This window comes from Lissotriton helveticus, chromosome 5_2 (genome assembly GCF_964261635.1).
Source record: "Lissotriton helveticus chromosome 5_2, aLisHel1.1, whole genome shotgun sequence".
Lineage (NCBI taxonomy): Eukaryota > Metazoa > Chordata > Amphibia > Caudata > Salamandridae > Lissotriton > Lissotriton helveticus.
In genome coordinates, this window is record NC_136066.1 from 1,518,173 (window position 1) to 1,542,096 (window position 23,924).

At 49.4% G+C, this 23,924-nt stretch overlaps 1 protein-coding gene across 1 annotated transcript in view; it reads left to right on the top strand.

The window, feature by feature from the left end:
* Positions 1-23,924, top strand: part of ZDHHC12 (zDHHC palmitoyltransferase 12) — a 35,167-nt gene continuing 11,243 nt past the window's right edge. Inside the window, exons 1-2 of the mRNA XM_078646572.1 lie at positions 1-149; positions 21,846-21,982. Coding sequence (XP_078502698.1) covers positions 50-149; positions 21,846-21,982 — 237 coding nt within the window. The 5' untranslated portion in view covers positions 1-49. The remainder of the gene's footprint in view (positions 150-21,845; positions 21,983-23,924) is intronic.

Here is a 23,924-nt window from a genome sequence, read left to right on the forward strand (position 1 = left end):
GGTCTCCCCGTGTTGTGGTGTTTCCGCCGCCGCCGCCCCCGCCCCCCGCATGAGCCCCCGCGGCCTCTGCCCCTCCGGGCTCCTGGTGCGGGGCGGGCACACGGCTCTGAGCTGGGGGGTCAGCCTGGTGCTGCTGCAGCACCGCACGGGTGAGGCCCGAGGGGCTGGGGGGGCCGGTCCATACCGAGGAGGCAAGGGGGGGCAGCCTGCTGCAGCCCTCACCGGCGAGGGTGGGGGCTGGGGGCCCAGAGGGTGCTGAGACCCGTGGGGGTGAAGGGAGAGAGGAGGGGTACGGCGGGGGGGTTCACACTGAGGATTGTAGGGGTGAGGTGAGATCACTGAGAGGGGGGCCTCGTGCTGCAGCACCCACCGGCGAGGGTGGGGCCCAGAGGGTGCCGAGACCCTTGGAGTGGTGGTAAAAGGAGAGATGAGGGGTACAGGGGGGCACTGAGGAGTACTGGGCTGAGGGGAGATCACTGAGAGGGGGGGCCTTGTATTTATTTTATTTTATTTATTATTATTTTATTTATTCGATTTTCTATAGCGCGGACTTTACCCGAAGGCGTCGGAGCGCTTCACAATAGGAACAGAAAATTACAAGTGAACAAATTACAAAAGCAAATATTAAGTTACATGAGGTAGAAGTGACAATAGTCAGTCCTGCCAAGCGTCACGCAACACATGTGACGCCCACGCATTTCAGTGCGGTGATCCGCATCACCGCACTGAAATGAAATGTCACGCATTTGGCACCTGCCAGGCGAGCCAACGGCGCCTGTCACTGTGCCCGTCACTCACTGTGGCTCTCTGCTGCTCGAGGTGCCGCCTGTGTCCCAAACAGTAAGTAGCATCCTGTGCAGCTCTCTGAGAGCCGGCGGCGGGCGCTACAAATGTATCGAGTTGCTCAAACAGAATGCGAGCACATGATGACACCGCAGGGGCCGGGCTGCCTCCATAGTGCAGCCAATCATGATCACCGACGTGTCACCAGGGGGCCGGGTCCTAAATCCGGATGTGCGGTACTCCCGCGTCACGTCGTCAGGCCGCCAACAGGAAGTTAGTACGGTCGGCGGGGGAATCTGAGAGTGAGCGTGCGGGCTTCCTCAGTTGCTCACTCTCACAGCCTCGCTGCCTGAGCCTGCGCATACAAAATGTAATATTATTATTTACCGCCCGGCCGCCTAAGTGGTTGGGTGGGACGAGACCCTAACGGAATCATCATCCATTGAGTAACCTACAGTGATTCACTGTGACTGTCCGACCTATGTGCAGATGATTGCGGCGGGTGTCGGCTCATGGCGGGAGCAGCCCTTGATTTTGGTCACCCGTCCTTAGTGAGGGAAAGACGGAGGTTTATTCTGGATGCCTCCCCACACCGGGCAGCTCGAGCTCGTTGCATTGAGGTGCGTGGTTGGACCACCCGAGAGTGTAGAACGGGAGCGGTGGTCGTCGGGTGGGTCCCCAAGCCCTCGAGGTGCTCCTTTTGATGGAATGCACCCGTCCAGCCTTCAAAATAAAGTACGTGTGCCTAAGCGCTTTACTGGCCATGCGCAACTTTTAACAGTTGAAAGATTCCTGTTTTCGGATATGTTGCCTGCCTCATTCCACAGGGCCTCTGACTCTGCAGCACGTGCGCCCTCACTTAGCAAGATACTTCAGCATGCAGCAGAGAGGTGCGCGTCCCGATGGTCTTTGTCGTTTCGGTTTGTAATGAAGGTTTGCTATGCCTTCTTGAATTAAAAGCTTAGTTTTGAAAGTTAAGTGTTATCCAGAAATGCTGTGCTGCCGCCAATAAAATATACTTTCTTCATCGGATGTCTGTTGTGGGAGAAAACGTATGAATGTTTTACCCATGCCTGGAATTTTCTTTGCATTCTAATGTTCGCTGTTATTTATCATACCAAAATGCAAAACAGCAAACCCAGACCAAGTCGAGACACAATGAATAAGTAGAACACACGTTACTCCCACCCATTACAAGGGCACTGGGTTAGTGCCTTTCCAATTGTAGTGCTTTGCAGATGTTTTAAGGTCTTCTTACGAGTTTTTTCGTTGCTCAAATGGGTGTCATTTCTGACATGTATGTTTGTCCCTTGTCTTCATTGCTTGATTTTGCATGTGAGAAAGTGTCACTCATAGTCAAATTATGAAAATGTCACACTTAGCAACCTGAAACCTTAGCAGCTATGGAAACCGTATGAATGTTTTACCCAGGCCTGGAATTTTCTATGCATTCTAATGTTCGCTGTTATTTATCATTCCAAAATGCAAAACAACAATCCCAGACCAAGTCGAGACACAATGAATAAGTAGAACACACGTTACTCCCACCCATTACAAGGGCACTGGGTTAGTGCCTTTCCAATTGCAGTGCTTTGCAGATGTTTTAAGGTCTTCTTACGAGTTTTTTTCCTTGCTCAAATGGGTGCAATTTCTGGCATGTATGTTTGTCCCTCGTCTTCATTGCTCGATTTCGCATGTGAGGAAGTGTCACTCATAGTCGTTGAATTGTCACTCATAATTGCACTGAAATTATGAAAATGTCACACTTCGCAATCTGCAACCTTGGCAGCTATGAATAGTGAGCAACCAAAAAACATGAGGTAGCAAACTGTGCATTACAGGAGGAAAGAGTGATGTGTGCAGGTTACAAAAGTGTACAAAGTACAAGTAGAGGTATGATACTGCAATAAATGGAGGACACTCCAGCACAAGAACAAACGTTACGTAGGCAATGGTGGCACTTGTGCAAGTATCTAAAGCAAAAAAAAAAAATGTGAGAGGTAGCAAACAGTGTGTTACAAGAGAAAAGTGACGTGTGCAAGTTACAAAAGGGTACCATACACAGGAAGAAAGATAATACTGCAATAAATACTCAAACTGCCAGAACACACTGGGAAGGCACTTCCATAGTCATGGACAATAGAATAGCACCCAGCAGTCAGGGGGGGGGGGGCAGAGGGTGCTGAGACACGGGGGAAGCTTGGGGTGCTGAGAGAGGTGAGGTAGAGAGGGGTGGGGGGCACTGAGAGGGCCTCATGCTGCAGCACCCACCGGCGAGGGGGGGCTGTGGGGCCCAGAGAGTGCTGAGACACAGGGTAAAGGGAAACGGGGGTATAGGGAGGTGGGGGTGTGTTTGGGTGAGGGGTGCCTTGTGCTGCAACAGCCCCTCAGTGATGGGGTGGAGTGATTGGAGAGCTGAGAGAGAAGCGGGGGCACCAGGGCACCCACAGAGGAATGGGGGGGTCAAGGAGGATAAGGCTATTATATACCTGGAAAGTACCAGATAGAAAAGAAAAACAAAAGATTAAGAAATCAATCACTGCATTTGTAAAGCGCGCTACTCACCCATGAGGGTCTTAAGGCGTTGGGGGGGCTGCTGCTACTGATCGAAGGACCAGTGTGAGAAGTTGGCCTGGTAGGGGATGTTTCCAATTCTGGAACCACCTACTACCTGACCAAACAATCCCTTATGGTGTCTGGTTGTAAGTCAACCTTATTAGACAAGCTATCCTAGGGGTAGCATGGACTAAGCAGCCTAAAGGCTTAACTTAAGAGGTCGTGTTAAGCGAGCTGTTTTACCACATACAATCCTGTAATACCAAATGAAAGGACACCACACAAGTATATATTATAAAAATATATGTGTTTATTACTAAAAACAATCCCCAGTATTCTTTATGAATAAAGGGGCACAAGCGTTAAATCAAAAGCACTGTTTAAACATACAAGTTGCACAATTATGGATGAGGGCGGGTGGCCACTCAAACCATATACTAAACAAGTGGTATAAGAGATGCCACTCGAGCAGTGGTTAGGCCTAGGGCCTAGGGAATCGCTGGGAGCAGTCAGGACAAGCAATGCTGAAGTCGGGAATGGCCCTCGGGATTCGGGAGGTGTGCGGAAAGCGCACGCATGCACCGATGTTAACCAATGGTGCGTAAAAGTCAAAGAGTTAAAGTTTAAGGACACTTCCGCTGAACCTAGAGGAACAAAACTTAACACACAGACCCTAGAGGTGTGCACCAGTGTGGGAACACCGGCGGAGCAAAGTTACCTCACCCACAGGAAGTGGGTGCACAGGGTCGAAGTGGCGTCGGGTTTTGACACGCAGGCTCTTGGTGCTTGAAGCTGAAAGGGCTGCAGGCGGGTTAAAGATGAAGTGTCCGGTGGAGTCCAAGGGTGGACTCAAGTTGTAGAGTACCTGAAAGCAGAGGGGACAGAGTCTGGGTCACTCAGCAGTGACCAGGGTGGAACCAGGACGGAACCAGGCAATGTCGGGCGCAATCAGGTGGTCGTCGAGGAGCTTCTCTCCGCTGTCACGTGGGCTCTGGGGCATCTGCGACGTCCAGGAGCAGGTCACGATCTGTCCCACGCAGGCTCTCACCGTCGGTGCAGTCGGCTTCAAGTTTGGAGCAAACAAGCCTTGGTAAGAGCAATCCACGCAGGATCGGAAGATTGCTTCTCACTCGGACCAGGAAGGTCAGAGTCGGGGCTCCTTTTCAGGGGAGCTGGTGTGGATCTGGAGCAACCAGAATCACAAGTCTTCTTAGGTAGTTCGTCGGCACAGGGACCACAAGCCAGCTGGCAAGTGACCGGGCCAACGCGTTGAGCCAAATCGTGCCAAAGGGCCCCACGCAACACTCGTCGAGTGTGGAGGGCTGAACTTCGGCTCAGGAGTAGCTCAGGGTGGGGGCTTCTCAAACCCCGGTGCACAGCTTCGAGGATCACTCGTGGGCTGCACGGTCAGCGTCTCGTGGTCACTTCAAGATGGCGTGCCCCACGCTTCCGGTCGCCTCCACGGGTCTCAGCTTTGCAGGGACTGTGGATCGGGCTGTTAGAAGCTGGGCAGGCTTGATCTCGTCGATCTCAGTCGCTCGAGTTCCGGCGGGAACTGCAACTAAGTAGACGTCGAGGGCTGGATGGTGCCTGCGGCTGCAGGGTGGTCACTCCTTGACCACAAGGGAGATTCTTCGGGCTTCCACGTTGAGATGGAGGGCGAAGGGTCCAGAATATCGTTTCAAATGTTTCTTCCAGGAAATCTGATGTGCATTGGCACTGCTCCCACTCTTATTCGAATCTGGTGGGCGTGATTACCTGCTAGGTCCCCTCCTATGGGTGGGACCCAGGAAGTGGGTGGATACACCCCCTTCCTTTGATCCAGGCCGCCCTGGCACGAGGGCTGGAGTGCCCCAGAACCGGTTTGGCCGGATTATGCAAGGGGCAGCCTTGTGCGCCCCAGGCAGTGTCTGGTTTCTTTCAAACCTCCATGCTACAATACACTATCTCCTGTCTGGAGGGCGGTGACACCCTCCTGTGACAGGAAACCCTTTGTCCAGGACCCCCTTGACTGAGTTTCGGTCAGCTCCAGGGGTCCAGACATTTGTCTGTGGCAGAGGCATCCATTTTGTGGATCTTAAGGCCTTTGGAGAAATCAACCGCATTAAAGTGAAGTAACATGTCTTACCCCTCTAGAGGGGTGGAATGCCATCCCCGTCGCCAGAACTGGCGAGGGGATGGTATTCCAAAGCGTATGACACCTTACACGACATGTTTTGATAAAGCTAAACCAAAGTTGCTAAATAACCGCGAGGATTATAAGGCACTTAATAGTATATGGTATGGCATTATCCTGAAACAGCTTAGGGATTTGTTCCCGACGGCTGCAGACAGGCTCAGCTCATGCTAGAGCTCCATCTCACATAAAACCATGCACCCAGCCTCCAGGATTGGTGAGGCCTGACTATAGGAGTGGCTCACAGGTTTACATGTGTCCAGATATAGGTTTAGACATAGGTATACTATATCTAAGCAAGGGGTGTGTACACCACCTTACCCCAGCTGAGTGATCAGCCAGTTGTGTCAATTTAAGAACCAGCCAGGGGTGGCAAAAGATATGCTGCAGCCCCTGGTAGGCCTTAGTGGCTCCTGTGCCCTGTGCACCTATAGTGCATTCTACAGGGGCTGACAAGGAGTCAATTTCCAATTGGTATGTGCCTATAGCACATGTGTCATTAATTTAGTGAGAGAACAGCAGGCTGGGGGTCTGATCAGCAGGCCCACAGCCTCAGTAGTCGAAAACCAGTGAAGCAAAAAGCAAAAATTTGGGGTGACCATAGGATAGCAGACCCTACTCTCCTACACAACCCCCCCCCCCCAAACGCAGGGACATTAAACTAACCTTGACCAGATAAGTCTTCATGTTCTAAGTGGAAGTACCTGGAGAGACCATCTGCATTACCATGGTCAGTCCCTGGGCGGTGCTCCACTGTAAAGTCCATCCCCTGTAGGGAAATGGACCACCTGAGTAGTTTGGGATTTTCACCCTTCATCTGATTAAGCCATAAGAGGGGCTTATGGTCTGTCTGCACCAGGAAGTGAGTTCCAAACAAGTAGGACCTCAACTTCTTTAATGCCCAAACCACAGCAAAGGCCTCCCTCTCAATGGCTGACCAACGTTTCTCTCTGGGAGTTAGCCTCCTGCTAATGAAAGCAATAGGCTGGTCTTGACCATCTTGATTAAGTTGTGAGAGCACAGCTCCCACCCCCAACTCAGAAGCATCTGTCTGAACAATGAACTGTTTGGAGTAGTCAGGACTCTTTAGGATAGGTGCAGAGCACATGGCCTTCTTCAGGTCTTCAAATGCCTTCTGACAGCTAACTGTCCACTGAACCTTTTTTGGCATCTTCTTGGATGTCAAGTCATTTAATGGTGTCACTATAGACCCATAGTTTTTCACAAACTTTCTGTAATACCCAGTCAGGCCCAAGAAGGCTCTGACTTGTGTCTGGGTAACTGGAGGAGCCCAGTCCTGTATGGCCTGGATTTTGCTTTCCAGTGGCTGAACTTGACCTCCACCTACTAGGTGGCCCAGGTATACAACCTTACTCTGCCCTATCTGGCACTTTGTGGCCTTGATAGTTAGGCCTGCCTTTTGCAGGGCCTCCAAAACTTTCTTCAGGTGGATCAGGTGATCCTCCCAGGTGGAGCTAAAGACAGCAATATCATCTAGATAAGCTGCACAAAAGTCATCCAACCCAGTAAGGACTTGGTTCACCAACCTTTGGAAAGTGGCAGGTGCATTCTTCAAACCAAAGGGCATTACCACAAACTGATAATGTCCACTAGGGGTAGAGAATGCTGTTTTGGCTTTTGACTCCTCAGCTAGTCTGATTTGCCAGTAGCCAGCTGTCAGATCAAATGTGCTCAGAAACTTGGCAGAAGCCAATCTGTCAATGAGCTCATCTGCTCTTGGAATGGGGTGAGCATCTGTCCTAGTGACAGCATTGAGACCCCTGTAATCCACGCAAAACCTCATTTCTCTCTTACCATCTTGGGTATGAGGTTTTGGCACCAGGACTACTGGGCTGGCCCATGGGCTCTCTGATGGCTCAATCACTCCAAGCTCCAACATCTTTTGCACCTCAGCCTTGATGCAATCCCTGACATGATCAGGTTGCCTGTAGATCTTATTCTTGACAGGCAGACTGTCACCAGTGTCCACAACATGGGTACACCAGTCAGTTTGGCTGGGTGTGAGTGAAAACATTTGCCTGTGAGCCTGCAAAACTTGTCTGCAGTCCCTCTGTTGTTGGTCAGTGAGGCTGCCTGCCAAGGCTACTCCATCAACTGAACCATCATCAGGGTTCTGAGAAAGCAGGTCTGGGAGAGGGTCACTCTCTTCCTCCTGTTCCCCATCTGTGGCCATGAGCAAGCTCATGTCCTCCCTGTCCACAAATGCTTTCAAGCGGTTCACATGGATTACCCTGTGAGGGCTCCTGGGTGTTCCAAAGTCTACCAAGTAGGTGACTTCCCCTTTCTTCTCAATAATAGGATAGGGTCCACTCCATTTGTCTTGGAGTGCTGCTGGAGCCACTGGCTCCAGTACCCACACCTTCTGTCCTGGTTGGAACTCTACCAGCACAGCCTTTTGGTCATGCCAAGCTTTCTGCAATTCTTGGCTGGCCTCCAGGTTTTTGGATGCTCTTTCCATGTACTCAGCCATCCTGGAGCGGAGACCAAGTACATAGTCCACTATGTCTAGTTTGGGCTTTTTGAGAGGTAACTCCCATCCTTCCTTCACCAAACACAATGGACCTCTCACAGGGTGGCCAAACAAAAGTTCAAAAGGGCTGTAGCCAACCCCCTTCTGTGGGACCTCTCTGTAAGCAAAGAGCAGGCAGGGTAAAAGAATGTCCCATTTCCGCCTGAGCTTCTCTGGTAATCCTTTTATCATGCCTTTAAGGGTCTTGTTAAATCTCTCCACAAGCCCATTGCATTGTGGATGATATGGGGTGGTAAACTTATAGTTTACTCCACATTCCTTCCACATTGCTTTTAGATAGCTGGACATAAAATTCGTCCCTCTATCTGATAGTACCTCCTTAGGAAAGCCCACTCTTGAGAAAACTGCAATGAGGGCTTTTGCCACCACAGGTGCTGTGGTGGTCCTTAGGGGAATAGCCTCTGGATACCTGGTGGCATGATCCACTACCACCAGTATGAATCTGTTCCCAGATGCTGTTTGGGGGTCCATTGGACCCACAATATCAATTCCAACTCTCTCAAAGGGGACCCCCACCACAGGTAGTGGTATTAGGGGGGCCTTTGTTGTGCCACCTGACTTACCACTGGCTTGGCAAGTGACACAGGAGCGACAAAACTCCTTGACATCCTCTGACATGTGAGGCCAGTGAAAGTGTGGAACAAGCCTGTCCCACGTCTTGTTCTGGCCTAAGTGTCCTGCAAGGGGAATATCATGGGCCAAGGTAAGAAGGAACCCCCTAAACTGCAGAGGTATGACCAACCTCCTGGTCATGCCAGGCTTGGGGTCTCTAGCCTCTGAGTAAAGGAGTCCCTCATCCCAATACACAGTATGGGTACCTTTAGCATCCCCAGCAGCCTCAGCAGCAGCCTGCTGTCTGAGGGGTTCAAGGGAAGGGCAATCTAATTGAGCCTGCCTCAGGTCTGCCCTTGAGGGTCCCCCTGTCCCCAGAAACTCAACCTGGTCAGGTTCAAGTTCCTCTGAGACAGTCTCCTCTTGGACTGCAGAATCAGTTTCCTCTGAAACTTGATCCTCAACCTGGGGCAAGGTGGAAGGCTGGGCCTTTCCTCTCTTTCTCCTTCTCTTGGGTTGTGGCTGGTCTATTGTCTCAAGATCCACCACTGGTCCAGGAAGGCACTTCTTAGCCTGAGCCCTTGTCATGGCAAGGACATGCTCTGAAATCCCTAGCATTTCTGCATGAGTCCTGTACTCCACTTCTGACCATGCTGAGCTTTCAAGGTCATTGCCTAACAGACAGTCTACTGGTAGGTCTGCACTCACCACAACTTTCTTTAGGCCATCAACCCCTCCCCAGGAGAAGTTCACAACTGCCACACTATGGGAGGTAGTGGAGTTGCTGGCGTTGGTTACTAGGTAGCTCTCTCCTAGTACAATCTGTCCAGGGTCCACAAAGTCAGGTGTCACCATGGTGACACTGGCACATGTGTCCCTGTATGCTTGAGCCAGTTTCTCATTAATTAAGGGAGTCTGCCTGTATTTGCCCAGGTTAGTGGGACTTACTGCAGTGGGCAACTCAATGTCCACATCATACAGGAGAACTGCCTGTGTAGGGACTCTGACTAGGCCAGATCCTACTTCAATACCCAGGGTCAACCCAGCTACACCCTTGGACTGTGTTCCACCACTGCTTACTGTACTTGGGTTTGCAGTTGCTTTAGGAGCTGTAGTGGTGGGAACTGGATTTGCCTTGGTGCACTCACTGCCCCAGTGTGAAACTGATTTGCAGGTATTACACCAAGGTGTCTTTGGACCTTTGTTCTTCTTCTTCTTGTTACCATTTTGGGAACCACCCTCCTTACTATTAGTTTGGGGGCCTGAAGACTTCTGGTCTTTTTCTTTATCTTTCTGATTCTGATTACCACCCTTCTGGTCTGTTTTCTTCTGGTCACCACCTTGGTTCTGGGGTTTCTGCTTAATCCTTGTTCTGACCCATTTGTCTGCCTTCTTTCCCAATTCTTGGGGAGAGGTCAGATCAGAGTCAATAAGGTATTGATGCAACAGCTGGTTTGTACAGTTATTAAGGATCTGTTCTCTCATCATAAGATTGTACAATCCTGTATAGTCTGAAACTTTACTTCCCTGTAACCAACCCTCCAAAGCCTTAGTGGCACACTCCACAAAATCAGTCCAGTCTTGAGTCTGTGCTTTCTGGGTGTCTCTGAACAACAACCTGTATTGCTCAGTGGTTAGGCCATACCCTTCAATGAGAGCACTCTTCAAAACAGAGTAGTTTTTGGCATCCTCAGGTCTAACTGTGAGGAGCCTGTCCCTCCCTTTCTCAGAAAAGGAGTACCACAAAATTGCAGCCCACTGATTCTCAGGAACCTGCTGTACCATGCAGGCTCTCTCAAGAGCAGTCATCCATTTGTGGATGTCATCCCCTTCTTTAAAGGGGGGCACAATCTTGGTCAGGTTTCTATTGTCATAGGCCCTGTCTTTTTCTCTTGGAAAATTGCTGCCACCAGTGACATCTAAGCCACTTAATTTCTGCTCTCTTGCCAAGGCAAGTTTAGCTTGAGCTAAGGTAAGCTTAGCTTGACTCAGGGCTACCTCCTCTCTATCTGGAGTCTGACAGCCCTCATTCTAGCCCTATGCTCAGCTTTCTGAGAAGCACTCATGCCTCTCTCTGATTCTCTGGAGGCACTAGAAAGATGAGAGTCCCCTGAGGGAGATCTCACTCTTCTGTTGCCTGGGAGAATCACATGTTGGGTTCTGGGGAGGTGCTGGCCCTCTCCATTCCCCAGTAGGTCCAAGTTGGCCTGGCTAAGCCTACCAACTGGAACCTGGCTACCCTGATCCTGTACTTCTAAGTCCTCAACATCTGAGTCCTCATCCAAGTCATCATCATCCTCCTCTTCAGGGGGATCAACTACAGGGGGGTTCTCTCCATTTCCTGTGTCTAGGGAAGCTGCTTTTGCTTTCTCTAAGTCATCCTGTTCTAGGATTTCCACCAGGATTAGGCAGGTGGGGCTTCTGCCCCTTTTTAACCCTCTTGCTTTGCACAAGGCAATCAAGTCTCTGCGGGTTAGTTTGTCATATCCAAAAGTTGCCTGGGTAGGGTCAACTGTCACAGGAGCAGACCCTGAGGCTTTTCCTGTGTCAGACATGGTTACTAGTGAGGTGTAAGTGGTGCACTTACCTACACTAAGTGTTTTCCTACTGTACCTTGCTAGTTAGTTGTAGTCAGGGTGTGCTAATCCCTTCAACCTACAACTACTAAGTTCAGTAGAACTTAATATGCTAAGCTTTTGATTTTATATGTACCTAGAGGTACTTGATGTGATCTTTCAATTTGATATAAAGATTGCAATGGTAAAACAACAGCAAGCTCAAATCCGCACCGCTGCTCACCAATGTGAGAAGTTGGCCTGGTAGGGGATGTTTCCAATTCTGGAACCACCTACTACCTGACCAAACAATCCCTTATGGTGTCTGGTTGTAAGTCAACCTTATTAGACAAGCTATCCTAGGGGTAGCATGGACTAAGCAGCCTAAAGGCTTAACTTAAGAGGTCGTGTTAAGCGAGCTGTTTTACCACATACAATCCTGTAATACCAAATGAAAGGACACCACACAAGTATATATTATAAAAATATATGTGTTTATTACTAAAAACAATCCCCAGTATTCTTTATGAATAAAGGGGCACAAGCGTTAAATCAAAAGCACTGTTTAAACATACAAGTTGCACAATTATGGATGAGGGCGGGTGGCCACTCAAACCATATACTAAACAAGTGGTATAAGAGATGCCACTCGAGCAGTGGTTAGGCCTAGGGCCTAGGGAATCGCTGGGAGCAGTCAGGACAAGCAATGCTGAAGTCGGGAATGGCCCTCGGGATTCGGGAGGTGTGCGGAAAGCGCACGCATGCACCAATGTTAACCAATGGTGCGTAAAAGTCAAAGAGTTAAAGTTTAAGGACACTTCCGCTGAACCTAGAGGAACAAAACTTAACACACAGACCCTAGAGGTGTGCACCAGTGTGGGAACACCGGCGGAGCAAAGTTACCTCACCCACAGGAAGTGGGTGCACAGGGTCGAAGTGGCGTCGGGTTTTGACACGCAGGCTCTTGGTGCTTGAAGCTGAAAGGGCTGCAGGCGGGTTAAAGATGAAGTGTCCGGTGGAGTCCAAGGGTGGACTCAAGTTGTAGAGTACCTGAAAGCAGAGGGGACAGAGTCTGGGTCACTCAGCAGTGACCAGGGTGGAACCAGGACGGAACCAGGCAATGTCGGGCGCAATCAGGTGGTCGTCGAGGAGCTTCTCTCCGCTGTCACGTGGGCTCTGGGGCATCTGCGACGTCCAGGAGCAGGTCACGATCTGTCCCACGCAGGCTCTCACCGTCGGTGCAGTCGGCTTCAAGTTTGGAGCAAACAAGCCTTGGTAAGAGCAATCCACGCAGGATCGGAAGATTGCTTCTCACTCGGACCAGGAAGGTCAGAGTCGGGGCTCCTTTTCAGGGGAGCTGGTGTGGATCTGGAGCAACCAGAATCACAAGTCTTCTTAGGTAGTTCGTCGGCACAGGGACCACAAGCCAGCTGGCAAGTGACCGGGCCAACGCGTTGAGCCAAATCGTGCCAAAGGGCCCCACGCAACACTCGTCGAGTGTGGAGGGCTGAACTTCGGCTCAGGAGTAGCTCAGGGTGGGGGCTTCTCAAACCCCGGTGCACAGCTTCGAGGATCACTCGTGGGCTGCACGGTCAGCGTCTCGTGGTCACTTCAAGATGGCGTGCCCCACGCTTCCGGTCGCCTCCACGGGTCTCAGCTTTGCAGGGACTGTGGATCGGGCTGTTAGAAGCTGGGCAGGCTTGATCTCGTCGATCTCAGTCGCTCGAGTTCCGGCGGGAACTGCAACTAAGTAGACGTCGAGGGCTGGATGGTGCCTGCGGCTGCAGGGTGGTCACTCCTTGACCACAAGGGAGATTCTTCGGGCTTCCACGTTGAGATGGAGGGCGAAGGGTCCAGAATATCGTTTCAAATGTTTCTTCCAGGAAATCTGATGTGCATTGGCACTACTCCCACTCTTATTCGAATCTGGTGGGCGTGATTACCTGCTAGGTCCCCTCCTATGGGTGGGACCCAGGAAGTGGGTGGATACACCCCCTTCCTTTGATCCAGGCCGCCCTGGCACGAGGGCTGGAGTGCCCCAGAACCGGTTTGGCCGGATTATGCAAGGGGCAGCCTTGTGCGCCCCAGGCAGTGTCTGGTTTCTTTCAAACCTCCCTGCTACAATACACTATCTCCTGTCTGGAGGGCGGTGACACCCTCCTGTGACAGGAAACCCTTTGTCCAGGACCCCCTTGACTGAGTTTCGGTCAGCTCCAGGGGTCCAGACATTTGTCTGTGGCAGAGGCATCCATTTTGTGGATCTTAAGGCCTTTGGAGAAATCAACCGCATTAAAGTGAAGTAACATGTCTTACCCCTCTAGAGGGGTGGAATGCCATCCCCGTCGCCAGAACTGGCGAGGGGATGGTATTCCAAAGCGTATGACACCTTACACGACATGTTTTGATAAAGCCAAACCAAAGTTGCTAAATAACCGCGAGGATTATAAGGCACTTAATAGTATATGGTATGGCATTATCCTGAAACAGCTTAGGGATTTGTTCCCGACGGCTGCAGACAGGCTCAGCTCATGCTAGAGCTCCATCTCACATAAAACCATGCACCCAGCCTCCAGGATTGGTGAGGCCTGACTATAGGAGTGGCTCACAGGTTTACATGTGTCCAGATATAGGTTTAGACATAGGTATACTATATCTAAGCAAGGGGTGTGTACACCACCTTACCCCAGCTGAGTGATCAGCCAGTTGTGTCAATTTAAGAACCAGCCAGGGGTGGCAAAAGATATGCTGCAGCCCCTGGTAGGCCTTAGTGGCTCCTGTGCCCTGTGCACCTATAGTGCATTCTACAGGGGCTGACAAGGAGTCCATTTCCAATTGGTATGTGCCTATAGCACATGTGTCATTAATTTAGTGAGAGAACAGCAGGCTGGGGGTCTGATCAGCAGGCCCACAGCCTCAGTAGTCGAAAACCAGTGAAGCAAAAAGCAAAAATTTGGGGTGACCATAGGATAGCAGACCCTACTTTCCTACAACCAGGTCTTGAGAAGTCTTCTGAAGGCCAGTAGGTCCTGGGTCCCTGTCGTAGGTGAGTAGGGAGAGCGTTCCAGGTCTTGGCGGCGAGGTAGGAACAGGATCTGCCGCCGGCAGTGGTTTTCTGGATGCGAGGGACTGTGGCGAGGGTGGCAGAGCGGAGGTTGCGGGAGGGGAAGTGGAAGCTGAGCCGGTTGTTGAGGTATGTGGGTCAATTGCAATCCAGACTTTGTGGTCTATTACTTAATATGCCCGTGTGGAAAAAAATATGTGAGCAGCACAGTCCATGTCGCTAACAAACGGGTCTTGGAGCACACCAGGGTGATCGGGAACAGGGACAACACCTGTCCAACAGCGAGACACTTCTCTGAACATCATCAAAGCAGGAGTGATAGATTAAGGTTTTTTGTATAGATCAAGTAACACACTTGCAGCGGGGCGGCCGCCGAGTGAGATTGTTGAGACAATTGGAGTCCAGGTATATAATTGAAATGGGAGCCAAGGTACCAATAGGGCTCAACAGTGAAGAGGAATTATAGGTACATAGAGGATGAATTCAGGCTGTGGTGAAAGTGAAATAAGTAACCATCAGGAGGTTATTCAGTAAAATATTAAATCCAGATATACATTTGTGATATATCAGGAATCAACAACAGAAACCGCGTTTATGGGGAAGAATCAAGAACAGGCATTTATAGAGAACAGATGGCATACCGTCTTTGACTGGATGGTGTCCATACTGATAGGAGGCTATGGCTGTTTTTCCTTATATTGGAAGTTTATGTTATACGCTTCATATTGCCTTATTGACCATTGGGATCCCTTTATCATGAGTTGGGAAGATCTTTAGCTTTATCAAATTGAATTTTTGAAGCCCTGAAGAAGCCAACTAATTTTGCGAAACACGTGTTGGCTGGCTTGGCTGTTTGTACCACTACTATGTGAAGATAACTTTGTAATCAAGCACATGATGTACTTTGAATGTGACGTCTACCAAAGTTGAAGGCAACTCGTCTCTTGTCTGAATAAGGACGGACAATAATAAAATAATTTTTGCATGGACACTTAAGATGTAAAGAGTGTGTTTTCTCAGTGCATAACCTAATACCGTCTTTTTACATACTCAGTTGTATAACCCTAGAGAAGAGGTATTCTTAGCCCATACAGGGAGTCATATCTAAACTTTCAATTAAAGCACTATTTGACATGGCCATCGCTAAGCCCATTCAGGGCCTTCTGGTTAATTTAATTTTTTATTTTTTTTTAAGTTTATGCACCAGACGGAGCTACAGCATAACCAAAAACAAACAAGAACCCTACATGTCTACGGGTGATATAAACAGTGCCTATAAGGGTCACTAAATAATTAGAACATCGCTAGGCTAATACATCAAACATTTTCCCAAAACAAAAATGGAAGGATTTATTTTACAAAATATATGAATGTTTTATTATTTTTAGCATTTATATAGCTTTGTCATAATTTGCAAAACAGTGACGGACATAAATATAATCGTGCAAACAAGACATACAAATATGGTCCCACATTCATACGCTCATAACAAGCACACATCCACAAATACATACATACTCAGACATTCAAACCACTCGGGAGCAATTTATCAATGAATAAAAAACAACATTTTACAACACTAAAGGGTCCTATACGAGAGATTAATGTTGACAAAAAGACTCTTGTGCGTTCTCTTGGTGGGAGGTTGTAGATAGATCAGGAGGCACAAGGTTATTCAGCGCCAGCGCGCGTTTCGGTGTCTAACCCAATGTGGGTCACAACTTCGTCAGGGCAACCAGATACAGATGTGGGACACAAGAGAAGAACCACCTTAATGGGGGGGGAATCCAATCAAATAAACGGAAAAATGACGGTAGGGTTGAGACCAGCTCAACAAAAGGTATCAAAACGAAAATGAGGGAGTGATGAATAAGTGGGCTCCTCAGGCTCCAGCAAATAGTAGATAAAAATCAACGGACACTCGGGTCCAAGGTCCGCGGGCGGGGTGCTCACATGCACAAAGTCAGATCAGTCCATTTCCATCTTTTCACGGAATAGCAGGCGCGGAGGCAAAAGTCCTTCAGGCAACGGGCGGGGCAGTCGGCTCCCAAAAAACAGACCATGTTCTTGCTCCCCTGCCAATCCTGTCTATTATTCGCTTTCAGGGGCCCTCTTTGTTAGTGGAGCTGCGGCATAAGACTTTTTTAAGATACCCAGAGTAATGTACTTCTCTCTCCTATACAATCCTCTTCATGATATGTGCTAAAACAATGAATTAGAAGGCATAATCAATGTGAATGATTGACAAGAAATTATATAGTATTTGTTTCAAGATTGCCACCGTGTTTACTATAGGACTGGCTGGCCCCTTTTTATTAGGTCTTGTGGCGTTAAACCGCGTGAAAGCTTGGTCTCGCCAGAGACCTATTGTGAGCGACTCAGCTTTCCAGGAGACAAGAGATGGCCACGCGCATGGGATCGGAGCGGGCCACGCGCGCGCGCTGTGGCCATCTCCTGTCTCCTGGGAAGCGCAAAGATACACAGGCACACCTCCCCCTGCTTACGCATGCGCACACACAGAGACACACACACGAACGCACATGCACGCACACATACAGAGACCCCCCCGCCGTCGCGCACACACACACACACAGGCTCACACACACACACAGTTTGTGTGTTCCGAAATAAATGCCTCCATGTTTCCCCGTTTGTGGTCTCTTCTTCTTTCTTGGGAGAAGTTTGTTGGACATATGTGTATATATATATATTCACTCACTCTGTCTCAAAGGCATCCTGTGGGGACTATTTCATAACGTAAATACATCAGTAGGGTAGCCAAGGGGTTAAAGACGCATCAGAAATGCTGACTCCTAATCAAAAGTAGCTACTGTGTAATATTTTGCTGCCCTTTAAGCTCACCAGTTAAAAACATCCTTCATCTTCTAACTTCTTCTTCAGATAACAGCTTCATTCTGCTAATGCAGTCTGTTAAACAAAGTGACCTGACTTCCAACCTCCGCATTGTTTTAGTCCAGTATGTTTTTTTCATTAACAGATTTTCTCTCTAGGGCAGCTGGGGCAAAGACACTCAAAAGAATCCACCTATTACTTAGCACGTCCCCTAACCAGAAGCCAGCCACTATGGCTATGTCAGTGCTTGGTTGTTCTTTCCTCCTCTCTTTTTAAGTATTCATTTAAGGTTTGGCCTAGCTACAGCCACCCTTGTTCAAAACTGAGACGCTGTTCCAAGAACGAAAATGTATTCTAGTGAGACTTTCTAGTGGTCGAGACTCACACCCAATGTGAAAAACTGTTCAGGAAAGGGGGAGACCTGCAGCTAATGTAGAATTCGCCCAAATGAGTGAAGTTGCGGTTCAAAAAGTGATTGTGAGTTTGTGTGACTCTGGTATTACATTTGTGAGGCTGTATTTCAAAGAGCCTGCTAGAGCTCATCTGAAGAAGTGCTGTGAAGCTTACAGTTGTTTTTGCGGTTTTATAAGGTTGGTCTTGGGTACCTGAAGTGGTTGGTCTTGGGTACCTGAAGTGGTTGGTCTTGGGTACTTGAGGTGGTAAAAATGCAGCATTGCTTAATTTAGACACTAAGGGCCATATGTAGGTAGCCTAATTGCACTCGCAAATGCTGAAATTCGCAGAATTTCAGCATTTGCGATCGCAATTAGGGCAGTGTGCTATGTAGCACACAAAAACCCACATGCAAAATAAGGAATCGCAAAATTAGCGATTACTTATTTTGCTATTGCATTTAAGGAATCGCAAATTGTGATTGCTTAACCACTTGAATGCTATGGGAATTCCCCTGCTGTGCTGGGATTCCGTGATCCTCATACATTCATGACGAGCTGGGCTCGTCATCAGTGTAGCAGCAGGCTACTTCATGACGAGCCCAGCTCGTCATGAGCGTGGAAGGGGTTAAATACAATGTAGGAAGCACCCAAGTTGTGTGAATATTGGCTTAAGGAATCGCAAAATACCACCAACTTCAGGTTGGTGGTATTTTGCGATTTCTTTGAAGAATGCACTTTTTGGCAGTTTTCAAAGTGCCATGTGGGTCACATACATGCTTAGGGCATGTATGTGGGCCACATGTGCACACATGTTAATTTCAGGGGTGCAAAGGGTGTCCTATTGACACCCTTACAACCCTGAAATTGCATTCTCACTTTGCGATTCTCTAATTGAGAATGTCTTCCCATTAATTCCTATGGGCCTCTAGCCCATAGGAATGAATGAAAAGTTATTCCTTATTTGCGAATCTCAATTTGCGATTCGCAAATAAGGATTAAGTGGGATTCGCAAAAAAAAATTTGCTAATCCTATCTATATTTCGTTTTGCGATTCTCTAATTGCAATTCCCTAAAAATCGCAATTTGAGAATCGCAAAACGAAAATTACCTACATATGCCCCAAAGTCCTGGGCATGGCTCTAAGTGAAGTGGCAGCAGAGGTCTGCACACATCGGGGCAGATTGTTTCCCATAGCATGTGTGAACATTGCCTGCCCACTTTTATACCGGGGATCCACAGTACCCCGAGAGCTGGCCTGACCTCTGCAGTGTTGTAATCTCTACAGAGCTCCTCATTCTCGTGCTTTGTATCTGTTCCTGGTCGGCTCGTCTCCAGCTGATCTGTGCTGTCCCTTGGTCTCCGCAGAGCTCCTGTTTTACATGCTTCGTCCTTGTTTGAGTTGGCTCTTCTCCAGAAGTTTTCTTCTGATCTTTGCTGTCCTTTTGTCTCTGCTGAGCACCTCTTTCTTGTGCTCTGTCTCTGTCCCTGGATGGCTCTTCTCCAGGTGGCCTCTTATCCTTGCTGTTCCCTGGCCTCTAGAGAGCTCCTTTTCCCTGTGCTTTGTCTCTGTTCCTGGAGGGCTCTTCTCCAGGTGGCCTCTTATCCTTGCTGTTCCCTGGCCTCTACAGAGCTCCCTTTTCCTGTGCTTTGTATCTGTTCCTGATCGGCTCTTTCCCATGTCTCATCGCTGTTCCTGGTCTGCTCTTCTTCAGCTGATTGTTGCTGTCCCTTTGGTGTCTGCAGAGCTCCTGTTGTGTGTGCTTTATCTTAGTTTGGGTTGTGTCTTCACGAGAAGTCCTTCTCTGATGTTTGCTGTCCCTTAGTCTCTGCCCAGAGCCTCTTTTCAGTGCTCTGTATCTGTTCCTGGACAGCTCTTCTCCACTTGATATCCTCTGATCTGTGCTGTCCTCCAGTCTCTGCTGAGCTCCTCTTTTCTGTGCGCGGTCTTTGCTCCTGGCTGGCTCTTCTCCAGGTGATGCCCTCTGATCTTTGCTGTCCTCTGGTCTTTGCAGAGCTCCTCTTGTCTGTGCTTTGTCTTTGCTCCTGGCTGGCTCTTCTACCCTCTGATCCTTCATATCCTCTGGTCTTTGCAGAGCTCCTCTTTTCTGTGCTTTGTCTTTGCTCCTGGCTGGCTCTTCTGCCCTCTGATCCTTGATATCCTCTGGTCTTTACAGAGCTCCTCCTTTCTATGCTTTGTCTTTGCTCCTGGCTGGCTCTTCTGCCCTCTGATCTCTGCTGAGCACCTCTTTTCTGTGCGTTGTCTTTGCTCCTGGCTGGCTCTTCTGCCCTCTGATCCTTGATATCCTCTGGTCTCTGCTGAGCTCCTCTTTTCTGTGCTTTGTCTTTGCTCCTGGCTGGCTCTTCTGCCCTCTGATCCTTGATATCCTCTGGTCTCTGCTGAGCTCCTCTTTTCTGTGCTTTTTCTTTGCTCCTGGCTGGCTCTTCTACCCTCTGATCCTTCATATCCTCTGGTCTTTGCAGAGCTCCTCTTGTCTGTGCTTTGTCTTTGCTCCTGGCTGGCTCTTCTGCCCTCTGATCTCTGCTGAGCACCTCTTTTCTGTGCTTTGTCTTTGCTCCTGGCTGGCTCTTCTGCCCTCTGATCCTTGATATCCTCTGGTCTCTGCTGAGCTCCTCTTTTCTGTGCTTTGTCTTTGCTCCTGGCTGGCTCTTCTACCCTCTGATCCTTCATATCCTCTGGTCTTTGCAGAGCTCCTCTTGTCTGTGCTTTGTCTTTGCTCCTGGCTGGCTCTTCTACCCTCTGATCCTTGATATCCTCTGGTCTCTGCTGAGCTCCTCTTTTCTGTGCTTTGTCTTTGCTCCTGGCTGGCTCTTCTGCCCTCTGATCCTTGATATCCTCTGGTCTCTGCTGAGCTCCTCTTTTCTGTGCTTTGTCTTTGCTCCTGGCTGGCTCTTCTACCCTCGGATCCTTCATATCCTCTGGTCTTTGCAGAGCTCCTCTTGTCTGTGCTTTGTCTTTGCTCCTGGCTGGCTCTTCTGCCCTCTGATCTCTGCTGAGCACCTCTTTTCTGTGCTTTGTCTTTGCTCCTGGCTGGCTCTTCTGCCCTCTGATCCTTGATATCCTCTGGTCTCTGCTGAGCTCCTCTTTTCTGTGCTTTGTCTTTGCTCCTGGCTGGCTCTTCTACCCTCTGATCCTTCATATCCTCTGGTCTTTGCAGAGCTCCTCTTGTCTGTGCTTTGTCTTTGCTCCTGGCTGGCTCTTCTGCCCTCTGATCCTTGATATCCTCTGGTCTTTGCTGAGCTCCTCTTGTCTGTGCTTTGTCTTTGCTCCTGGCTGGCTCTTCTGCCCTCTGATCCTTCATATCCTCTGGTCTTTGCTGAGCTCCTCTTGTCTGTGCTTTGTCTTTGCTCCTGGCTGGCTCTTCTACCCTCTGATCCTTGATATCCTCCAGTCTCTGCTGAGCACCTCTTTTCTGTGCTTTGTCTTTGCTCCTGGCTGGCTCTTCTGCCCTCTGATCCTTGATATTCTCCAGTCTCTGCTGAGCACCTCTTTTCTGTGCTTTGTCTTTGCTCCTGGCTGGCTCTTCTACCCTCTGATCCTTGATATCCTCCAGTCTCTGCTGAGCACCTCTTTTCTGTGCTTTGTCTTTGCTCCTGGCTGGCTCTTCTGCCCTCTGATCCTTGATATCCTCTGGTCTCTGCTGAGCTCCTCTTTTCTGTGCTTTGTCTTTGCTCCTGGCTGGCTCTTCTACCCTCTGATCCTTCATATCCTCTGGTCTTTGCAGAGCTCCTCTTGTCTGTGCTTTGTCTTTGCTCCTGGCTGGCTCTTCTGCCCTCTGATCCTTGATATCCTCTGGTCTTTGCTGAGCTCCTCTTGTCTGTGCTTTGTCTTTGCTCCTGGCTGGCTCTTCTGCCCTCTGATCCTTCATATCCTCTGGTCTTTGCTGAGCTCCTCTTGTCTGTGCTTTGTCTTTGCTCCTGGCTGGCTCTTCTACCCTCTGATCCTTGATATCCTCCAGTCTCTACTGAGCACCTCTTTTCTGTGCTTTGTCTTTGCTCCTGGCTGGCTCTTCTGCCCTCTGATCCTTGATATTCTCCAGTCTCTGCTGAGCACCTCTTTTCTGTGCTTTGTCTTTGCTCCTGGCTGGCTCTTCTACCCTCTGATCCTTGATATCCTCCAGTCTCTGCTGAGCACCTCTTTTCTGTGCTTTGTCTTTGGTCCTGGCTGGCTCTTCTGCCCTCTGATCCTTGCTTTCTCTCGATGTCTGCTTAGCTCATCCTCATCATGCTCGCTTTTGGTTCCTTGTGAGCTTGCACAAATCCCCCTCCCCCTGGCGCCCTGCTGGATTTTAAGCTTGATGGGCCTGCCCTGAGTTCTCCACTGAGGCACTCTCTTCCTTTGCAGATCTGCGGTCTCAGGAGGAGCGCGGAGAGCTGTTGCAGCCGCTGGCCTTCCTTCTTCTGGTGCTGTGCTCGGTCATGCTTTACTTTGCTGTCTCTCTCATGGATCCAGGATATGTTTTGTCCGACTCAGAGGGGCAGGTATACTAAGACACTATTTACATCTTTGAATCATGTAAGTGGGATTGTACCAAAGGTGGTATGGGGAAGAGGGTCTGGCAGTGTGTGCTGGACAGCTCCTACATCTGGCTGGGTCCAAACTGGCAGATGGCATGGTGGGCAAAGGAACGATGGATTGGGATGCTACCCGCGTGAGTGCCAGTGGTTAGATGTATTGCAAGCATCCTGCTATCACTGTTGTGTGTTTGATTCCAAGTACCCTTCGCCACCAATCCATTTGTAATTAATTCTGAGAAATTGCAGAAGCTTTGCTTCTTATAGCGGAGCGAGCCATTACGATTATAAGGGTGAAAAAGATATGGTACAATGCTCAGGGTTAAAAACACTTTGTGAATCAGGAGGATGTGTTTCAATTCAAACCTCAATTTCACTGCCAACTGAGTGGAGACCCCTACGTGCCTGAGAAACCTTGTTAACCACCTTCACGTGGCAGGTCGGTTTCAATGCTGTATTTTCCACCTTTGGATTTTTGTCGCTGCATGTACAGCCAGTCCTTAATAGAGACTTGTAGCCATTGAGCCTCTGCAAGATATAGGAGGTTACAACCAAGGCATATTGGTCTTTTTTTAGGGTGGGGTGTGAGAATAAGCAGGGTAAAAAAAGCACACTTCATTCATTTGGGCGTTCAGTGTGGAATTTTCATCAGCGAAGATCCTAGACATTTGTCCTTTGATAATGGAAGGAGCAACTCCATACAAAGACACCAAAAGGCCTGTCCCAGTGCTTGTTATTTCTGCGAAAAGTCGGCGGTAATCTTCACAACAGTTTAATGGTTGTCTATCCAGCGGCAGCCTTTCTCGACATAGAACAGTGCTCTGCACACCAATGACCAGATGCTATGAGAAAGAGGCTGGACAAAATGATTAGCAGGCATTGGCACACTGTCCAGCCTCTGGGTCCTCTGGAACAGGAGGACCCACATTGGTGTCGCTCTACTTGAACCTTGTCAGTAGGGTGGAGCTTGAGTCTGATGGCACAGCGAGCACATGAGTCAGTACCCTGAAACCGGTCCCAGGATGCTTGTGTCTGGTTCAGGAGAGACCTGGCTTGCAGTTCGGGCCGGCCTGTTCCCATGAGGTTCAGGGTCAAGGCTGATTTGCATATGGCCATGTCTGAACTGAGGTGGTGAAGTGAGCTAAAGAATGGTGATGGATTCAACCCAGGTCTGTGACTGGGGGTGAGTGTCTGAAAAGTTTCAGCGCTCCGTCCATTATCTCCTTGTGGGTGATGGTGACAGGCATGGGTGGGCCCTCAGTATAATGGCGGTGGGACCCTCTGATGATGACGGGCATGGGTGGACTCAGTATAATGGCGGTGGGACCCTCTGATGATGACGGGCATGGGTGGGCTCTCAGTATAATGGCGGTGGGATGGTGAGACCCTCTGATAATGATGATGACAGGCATGGGTGGGCTCTCAGTATAATGGCGGTGGGACGGTGAGACCCTCTGATAATGATGATGACAGGCATGGGTGGGCTCTCAGTATAATGGCGGTGGGACGGTGAGACCCTCTGATAATGATGATGACAGGCATGGGTGGGCTCTCAGTATAATGGCGGTGAGACGGTGAGACCCTCTGATAATGATGATGACAGGCATGGGTGGGCTCTCAGTATAATGGCGGTGGGATGGTGAGACCCTCTGATGATAATGATGATGATGACAGGCATGGGTGGGCTCTCAGTATAATGGCGGTGGGACGGTGAGACCCTCTGATGATAATGATGATGATGACAGGCATGGGTGGGCTCTCAGTATAATGGCGGTGGGATGGTGAGACCCTCTGATGATAATGATGATGACAGGCATGGGTGGGCTCTCAGTATAATGGCGGTGGGACGGTGAGACCCTCTGATGATGATGATGACAGGCATGGGTGGGCTCTCAGTATAATGGCGGTG